The sequence below is a fragment of the Mobula birostris genome, chromosome 3 (genome assembly GCF_030028105.1).
Source record: "Mobula birostris isolate sMobBir1 chromosome 3, sMobBir1.hap1, whole genome shotgun sequence".
NCBI classification, from domain to species: domain Eukaryota; kingdom Metazoa; phylum Chordata; class Chondrichthyes; order Myliobatiformes; family Myliobatidae; genus Mobula; species Mobula birostris.
The window spans coordinates 100,830,227-100,839,321 of NC_092372.1; the positions used below are offsets into that span (position 1 = coordinate 100,830,227).

The following is a 9,095-nucleotide window of genomic DNA, read 5'->3' on the forward strand; positions in this document are numbered from 1 at the left end:
AACCAATAGTTTATTCATATTTAGTATGCTCTGAACTCCTCAAATCAAAACACAATAGAATGTTGTGGAAAGGAATGGCCTCATTGAAATGAGCAAAGTCAAATTGTTCCTGTTGCATTCACCAATTGAAGGGTGAATCTGTAACTAATTGCCTGGATTCTTTCTAAGATCAGTGGTTAAGGACCAGGTGCATTGTCCACCAGAGCTATTGACTTCTTTTCTTTCCTTTTGTGAGGGTGCAGTGCAAGAAAGCAGAGCACCAGGCTCGTAGGTAGGGAGCATAATTAATTGCACACATATGGTCTTGCATGCTTCAATACAGCATGTCAGGAGCATAGGGTGAGGAGGTAAATTTGCATCTGGTATATAGCATATACAGGTGTTTGCTGGTACTTTGGCAGTTATCATGATGACCTCACCCAGCCAGTGTTCAGTTTCATACAGATTCTCGGGTTAGAGGTACACTGTTTATAAGGGAGTGTTTCATTGCTCCAATTAAGGTATTGAATTTCTGCTTGCTATAGCCGAGCTTTCTGACATGATGCTTTTTCAGGCAACAATTATTACCTGCTGGTCATCTCCCGTGCAGTTCTTTCGCAGGTTTTTAAGCTAAGTTAATGTGCCAGCCGGTATCCGTAACCATTTCGCTGCATTACCCATAGCTGAAAGAAATAGAAATTTGAGAAAAACAATACCTATGTGTGTTTTTGAAGTCCTTAGCATTTCTCTAATGCACACCTCAACATTTCACATGCAAGACTATGATGCATTGACCATGACATAATTTGAGTGGGGGTTGCAGTGTATAACTGAAGGGGAACTTTCTCCTTGCAACCCAGCCAAAGTGAGCAGGCATTTAATAATGTCAGGAACAGCTCTATATTAAAATCTTCCATTTTATTATATCAAACTAGTGCTCAATTACAATATTGTTAGAATGTCAGTTATCATGATACATTCACTGTTTGGTCACACAGGTTGGCCAGAATATAATAACAGTTCATAAACTCTATTCTCAGAAGAGAGTTTTCAGGATATTGCCACCAGCCAGTAAGAACATGCATGCATTGCTACAGGGACTAGGACAAAGAGGCAACGCACACACTCTTTTATACCTAAATTTTGTTTCCTTTTCTATCAGTTACTACCTCCCTATCACTGTCAAGAAAATGTTCCGATTTTGCACTCTTGTTAACTCAATGCCCAACCCATCTCTCAAACTCATTGTCAAAGAAGTTAAGCAAAAAGCACAGCAAGAGATGAGGGTCTGCAGTGCATTGCTAAGTATAGAAATGGAGGCGGATTCAACTGTGGGATTCAGAGAGAAGCTGGATAAGTACCTGAATGAGAGAATTTGCAAGGCTGAATGGAGGTGGTAGAGGAGTGAAGCTTGACAAACTTCTTTCCATGCTGTAACCATCCTGTGATTCTCTGATCTGTTTCTACCTTGCCTGCCAGTTTTGATTGTTTAGGTTTACGCAGACTTGCAGTATTCCCTTCATCTTGCTCTTCTTCATCTTTCTCGTAACCACTTTACTGGCACACCTCCTTCTGGTCTTCGTTTCATTACTGCAAACTAAGGAAGACAGCATCAGTGACCTCCATTGGCTTGTACTCTCCTTTGCTGTTCAGGGAGCTGACTGCCCTGACTACCCTCAGTAAACATTAGCAAATTTGTCCGATACTTTATCTAGCAGCTGCTGAATCGAATATTATGGGCGCTAAATTTATTGTCAATTATAAGAAGAAAAACTCATTCAATATGATCAATGACCAAAAGGTCAAGACTGACTGTCTCAGGGTTGTTCAAAGATTCTTTGAACTTTCTGGTGATGGTATTGTCAAGAAAGTGTACTTAACATTGCCAATTATTTTTTAATGTTGATGTTTTCAAAGAACAAAGCAAGTTGGGATAGGTGGACAGTCCATTTTATACACTTGGCCAGGTAGATGAAAATTTCTTCCTTGGCTGATGTTATTTGTCTAAATGAGGAAAAACATTGATGAGTTTACAATTATTGAGAGATATCCAATCTCAGATGGAAATTGTTATCATATAAATGTTTTGCAAAGTCAAAGGCAAAGGAGTAGTCAATAGCAATTGATGAATTCATCTTAATTTGTTGATTTTGAATTCCAAAGCTGGAGTTCCTCATGTAGCCTGAACTCTCAACCCCCTTCATGTAGTTGGACCATAATGTTCATAATAAATACCAAAGAAATCATTGCTGAGGTGCAGTTGTCAGCTGTCGTGCTTTGGCTAGTAGCTTGTTTAGTTGTTCAGCTAAGGGCTTCTTTATAATTAATATAAAACCTAGTATATATTCATGAAACTTAGTTAGCTATTTAATTTCATCCTGTTCAGAGGATTAGTATTCTGCAGTGGCGTGTTAATAAGCATTACGAGTTGCTGAGGCATTTACTTGGTAATTCATATGTAAATAAATCCCTAAATTATTGGTATTAAGGATAATTAGTTTATTTTATTCCTCTGTGTTGATTTATTCAACAAAAAGTGGGACATAACAGTTATGAAAGTTATGAATGGTGACTCCAAGACCTGAAATGTGGCTTTATATTTGAGAATCTGGGTGAGAAGTGAAATGCCAATGCCTTTGGTAGACATTTATCCTTCAGCTTCTATATTTAATACTAAATGTTTCAAGATGTTTGGTATATAGCATCTGTGAAGATATTGTATTTCTTAAGAGAATAAGTTGGCGTCTTCATACTTTGAAGTGGTTTGTGCATTGGGCTCTGTGGTTCACTTTATGATGTGTTTCTGGTTTCTGATTGCTCTTTTTTGTTGCAAGTTTGTATGGTTTTAATTGGGGTGAATTGGCATGGCAGACTGCTATCAACAAATGACATGGTGCTGGCTTCAACTGAACTGAACTGAGCTGAGCTGAGCTGAATATTCCTGGACAATTTACAATGACTTGTGGTTTGGTGTTTTACATTCTGAGTTTTTCACTTGTCTTCTTGTGCTGTTCGCACAATTTAATTTTGTGCATTGGGGGTTTTATGTTTTTCTTTGACCAGATTCAAAGTTTTCTTTGTTTCACGGCTGTCTGTGGAGAAGGCAAATCCCAGGGCTGTATACCGCATACATACTTTGATAATAAATGTACTTTGAATCTTTGAATCTTGTTATCAATAGAACATTCGAACAAAAAAGGATCTAGTGCTTTCCTGGCGTATATGACGAATAAATCCTTTCCGGGCTTCCAGCCAGGTACTGGTTATCAATTATATCACCCACATTTCGATGACAAGCTCTGCCAAAATTTGGCATTGAAACGTTGGTAATAATCGATACCAGTACTTGGCTGGAAGCCCGAGAAGAGTTAATTTGTTACTACTATGTTCTCCATTAGATAGATCGGCATCTCCAGATCACATGGCCAGTAAAGGTCCATCATTAAAATTGCCCTATCTATTCTGAAAGTAGGGAAGAACCTATGCGTATCTTACGTAGAAGAAAAGTCTAATTTCAATGCTCATTTAGCTTATTGAAATTGTTTTTTTAGCTGTTCCAATCAACTGGCATGTTAAAATTATTGTCTGCAGTAAGGTTTTTAAGAAATCAAAACTTATGTTCTTTAGCAACTGTTATCAAATTATTTGTGCAGTTATAAGTTTGTATATACTCATTTTTCAAAATCATGAGCAAACTGTATATATCAAATTTACTTTGCATTGAGTTTGATTTGCTTGTTTCATTGGGGCAAGATCCTTCATAAGGACTGGAAAAAAAGATGGAAAGTCAGCGTGAGGAGGTGGGGGGTGGGGAGGAAGAAGTACAAGGTGATAGGTGAAACCACAAGAGAGGGAGAGGGTGAAGTAAAGAGCTGGGAAGTCGAATACCAATTAGTTTTACTTAATAATGCATTTTAAATAACAAAAAATAGCTTTCCTATTGACTTTTTATTAGTACTGATCAGATGGTAATAAAAATTCTGTAGCCATGCCACATAATACAGCAATGGCCTTGCATTGTGCTCAGTTCCTGAAACATGGTCCCATTATATGTGGGATAAGTGATCATCAATATCTACTCCAGTGTTTTTCAACTCCTGAGTTAGAGCAAAGCTAGAGACCATTAATATAAGAGGATCACGAAGAAATCCAGTAGAAATTTAGAAGAAAGTTTTTGCATATGCAGTAGTGAAAATATAGAAGTTGTAATCCCAAGAAGTGGGTGAGGTGAATATTAGAAATGTATTTAAGGAGAGGCAGGCTAAGCATTTGAGGAAGTAGTGCGTTAAGCTAATAAATGAGAGAGGAGGTTTGGAAAATACATAAATGACCTGACTGTAAGCTGTGTAATCTCAACTTTTCTTTCTGTGCACTTTTAGTCTTCCTAATTATCTTTCTAGCACAATTTTATCGTTGTATATGTACCTCCATGAAAATCTAAATTGAGACTGGCTGTGCAAGTCCTAAGCCAATGCTAACACTTTCATGCAAGTCTGGACTGATTTTAAAGTCGGGTCTCAGAGTTGCAGAGGAGTGCGCTGTAATATCCATCCTTCAGAGTTATCTTCACTGGAATGATGTATCCATTTTGTGCAATTCTGTTCACTTACATTGCATGGAGGCACAAAATATGATGCCAACTGTATTACTCATCAAAAGTGTCAAAATAATTTGTGGAGGTTCTAGTTCCGTGTAATGACAACACTACAAAGCATTAGTTAATGAGATCATTTTATATTGTTCAGGATCCTAAGTGTGACTAAATTAGTTGGTGCAATTATGGTAATATTTAAAAGCACTTATGAGGAAATATGCATGTCTGAAAGATCGTAACAACTCTCACCCCATAAGTATACCAATTACTGTAAAATTATTTATTGACCATAACTTGTTTCTCTAGGTTATTTACTACTTTTCTTTCAATTTACAGGGTCGCTGTATCAACTTCAGCCGAGTCCAGACACAGTAAGCAAAATGAAGTTAGAGATGCTTAATTTTCTCTTCTGCCTACCAAGGAATGATGAAGCATTTTCTACTTTCGACAGACATCAGTGGCCTTCCATTTAAAAGACAGCAATTTTGCAGTGCATGTTGTTAATTCTTGTGATAAAACTGCATTAAGACTCATGTGCAAAGATATTTGCAAAAAAACTTGACAGCTGAGTTAGTTCTCTGATCACCAGTCCTTGGTAATGCCAGTACAACAGAATCAAAACATGTGCACTCTTCCCATTCCCCACTAAAATCCATTGATTCTTGGCAGTTGAAGTCACTTTGACATTTTTTTCCAGTCTGAATATATTTTGACCGTAATATGCTGTTTCAGATAATCAAATTTTATAGACAGAGTGTATTGTCAAAATAGAACCTATTAGCCACAGGCAGAGCAGCAATCTCACCAGACCTACCCGGTGCGTAGGTTCATTGCCTTTCGGCGATGTCACATCAGAAGATCTTTCCAACTTCACCACTTTACAATGCCTTACGGGAGCCGTCTGACTGAAAATCTTGTCATTTTCCACTGAAAAGCGCACACGCATGACAAATTGTAGACAGGGTGCCTCAAGGTATGGGAATCAGCTAGACTTTGCCCTTTAGTTTTTGAAGACACCTTTCTTTCATTATGTACTGAGAAAAAAAATTAATAGATCTTCTGCAGAAATTGAGACATTGGTGCTCTGAGGCTTGAAGTAGTGTCCAGTAGTTTGCAGTTGTCCTGTGTTCAGTAGTGCATAACCTATCACCATATTTAAGCATACTCATTGATCTGTTTATTTTGATTAAATAAATAAATAAGAGAAAATAGAGCAATCCTGTTACAAACTAAGGTTGCATAAACTGGCATTCCCTCATTTTTCAAATCTCCAAGGACTTTGCTGTGTCACAAGCCAGCAACTCTCTTTGCATGAGAATTTCAAAGTTTAATTAATATAATTAAAGGCAACAGCAAGCAGCAGCCTGTGAAGATTTTCCTCATATTTTTTTTTAATGCTTTTTGACATTGAATGACCTATTGCTATTTAAGCTTTGCTTGGATTTTTCAAATGTACTTTGCATTGGTTAGGTATGAGAGAGGGAAAAGTACCCTTGATGGTAACCAAACAATCAAGTTATGTTTTCCTTCTGCAGCCCCATTCCTAAATGTTGAGGAAAAATACATTTTATAATATTTTTCCCTCAACCACTTTGTCAAGAAAACAATCCCAAATGATGTCTGTATGAGCAGAAACACTGTGGGGGAGAAGAAGGCAGCAGCTGAGAAAAGCTCGAATGATGCAGTCACTTTCGATACTGTACATGAAATGTAAAATGGATATTCGAGTCGAAACCTGACAAAGCGCGCCTGCTTTGACGTGAACTGGTATAGACAATGACCAGTGGCTGGGTCAGTGGGATGTCTCTCTGCAAGCAGGGAAGCTTATCAAGTGACACTAAAAATAAGTTCAACAACCATCACATTTGAGAGAGCAGGCGAACATTTCACATTTGGTGGGCGAGCAAGTGCGCGAGATGGGAAGAGCAATAGTGAATAGTCCTGGTCTAATTATGCTTTTGAGCTGCTCATCAAAATCACATGGGACATGAGTATTTCCTTTGGTTTACATGCAAAATGTGTCATGTTGCCAAAAGCAGCTCTTGCTTAATCTACTGCACATTATTATTTACAGTAATGGCAAAATTTTAAGTACAGCCTTTTGGTATATTGCAAAATAAATTTAACTAGAATTTTTAAATTTGCCTGATTTTTATAAGAAAACTTAAAAGAAAGAGATGATTTTCAAAATCTGTGGAGCTAGATTCACTATCTGTATTTTTAATTGTGGAATTACACTGTTTTCCAAAGTCCCCCCCATACAACGAGAATTGTCTCCATTTAGCCAAAGCTTTGTGCACACTTGTGTTTACACCAATTTAGTATGAAATGAACGAGTTTATTGTTGCACAGATCTGTATTATCATTAGAAATGTACTTTCAGAAATTGCTTCAAAAATTCAAGTATTAATTTCCTTAATATATATGTCAGTAAACTTACAGCAAAAGAGCCTCCACTAAAGCCTGTTTGCTTGCCACATTGCTGGATACAGTATAGTGCATTGTGCAAACTCTGAAACGGAACAATTATAAAAGCTAGATTTAAATCATTGTGAACAAAATCTGTGCCTTTTTATCATCCTTTATTATGTCAATACATCATGTGGTCAAAATTACTTAAATACAATTCCAAATCAGTTGTACATATATACAGAATGGTACTGCATAATGCCTAATCAGGAAACTGCTAAAGTTAAGTAGGTTCATTATAAATCCACTGTACATTATTACACAAAATGTAATTTAGATTATCAAACATCCCTTCAAAGATATTGAGGAGTAATTTATTTATTTAAGTTTCTTTTACAGCAGTACCAAAACATAATTTATAATATTGTTCTGTAACAACTTAAGGTGATACCCCATCATAACTCATCAAAATGTATAGATGTTCAAATCATACCAAAAAGAAAACGTAAAGCTGAATAACAATTGGGAAATACAGAAGTAAAATAATGACATGTTGTTAGGTTTTATATATTTGTTATATATCTATGAATTACAAAATACATGTTTATCCAAATTCCCAAGTTTAATTTGGAGGGTTTAGGAATATATTCAACAGATACTGATATATCAGTAATTTCTGACTGATTTTTTTCTTTTAGATTAAATGTTCAAATCATTTGCATACAAGAGAAATCTATATGATAATAAAAATGAATGTGATCACAGAGATTTTGTTTATGATTTATAACTTGGGTTCTCTCAGCTTTTCATCTATTTCTGTATGGTCAAAATTTTGTTTGTCAATTTAGTTTCAAATTGACTTGTGTGTGCTTACTTTTGGATGTAGTTTATCTACCACTAGATAAAGTAAACCAGGACACAAAGAGATACCTATTTTAAATTCATTTACAAACAACTTAGTGACTGTGGTTTTATTATTAAGAATATCATCTTAACAAATACCAAGCTCTTTCTGGCTCAAACACACTTCAAAAATGCTGTAAATAAAATATAAACATCCATTACTTCAGTGACACGCAAAAATTATTTTGCACCTCAAATTGGTGTGGTCTGTTTTACTTAACAACTGCATGTACTGAAGAATTGTACATTTTGCTCATCTTTTTTTTAGAAAAAAATTGCTTAAAGAAAGCTTCTAAATGTTATAATTGCAGGATGCTTGGAATTCGGAATGATTTATCTTATTAACTTATAAAAATATACTCAGTAATCAGCCTGGGATGTTAACAAAATTGCAAATGGGTGATTCATGCTGTCATAATACAAGTTTGAATTCTAGTTTTTAGTGTTAGTACTCTACAATGAGTGTTTGTAGTTAGTATTGGTCGAACATTGAAGAAGGAGATGGTGGAGATGTAATCAAATAACTAAGAGTTAAAGATCAGTATATTAAAATAGTCCTCAATAGTTTCTTTTATGGTCATTTTAAGGAAATAGTTGTTAATATTACCTTGTTAGTGAGAGAGAAAGAGAAGGCTTGTTGAATTGTTGGGTGAACAATAGTTTTCATTGGCCTGCAGATCATGGTCTCTCTTTGGGGACTTTGCCTGCTGGGTGGTGGGTGCTGATGCTTCCTGCTGGAATAAGTGGGGGGAGGGTTGACACTTTTGCTACTGCTTGTGTGTGGGAGGGGGAGAGGAGTTTTGGGGTTCTTATTCTTTATTTTGGGGGTTTTCTTCTGTTTCATCGATGTCTGCAGACAGTAGGAATTTCAGGTTGTATATTGTATACATTCTCTGATACTGAATGGAACCATTGAACCATTGATATTTAGCGAAGAGGTAAAATGCTCATGGCCCTTTGTTTATCAAATATTGTTGACTATAACTATTGATACATGTGATGTGATATAAATCATTTTGTATCAAATATCATACATTCATTCTTTTAATACTAATGGCATATCTTTTCAAGCAGGGTAACACCAACCTTCAAAAGCAACTGTTTTGTAGAAAAGTATTTCTGTGTTCATCACCAACACTGCAGAATGTAATTTCAGACTACAAAGAAAAGATCTGAATAAAAATTGAGTTTGTACCAGTAATAGCAGTAG

General features: G+C 36.0%; 1 protein-coding gene across 1 annotated transcript in view; it reads left to right on the forward strand.

Moving 5' to 3' along the window:
- The window catches only part of antxr2a (ANTXR cell adhesion molecule 2a), a 218,968-nt gene extending 210,337 nt beyond the window's left edge, over positions 1-8,631 (forward strand). The window contains exon 17 of the mRNA XM_072253136.1: positions 4,910-8,631. Coding sequence (XP_072109237.1) covers positions 4,910-4,948 — 39 coding nt within the window. The 3' untranslated portion in view covers positions 4,949-8,631. The remainder of the gene's footprint in view (positions 1-4,909) is intronic.
- The last annotated feature ends 464 nt before the right edge of the window (positions 8,632-9,095 follow it).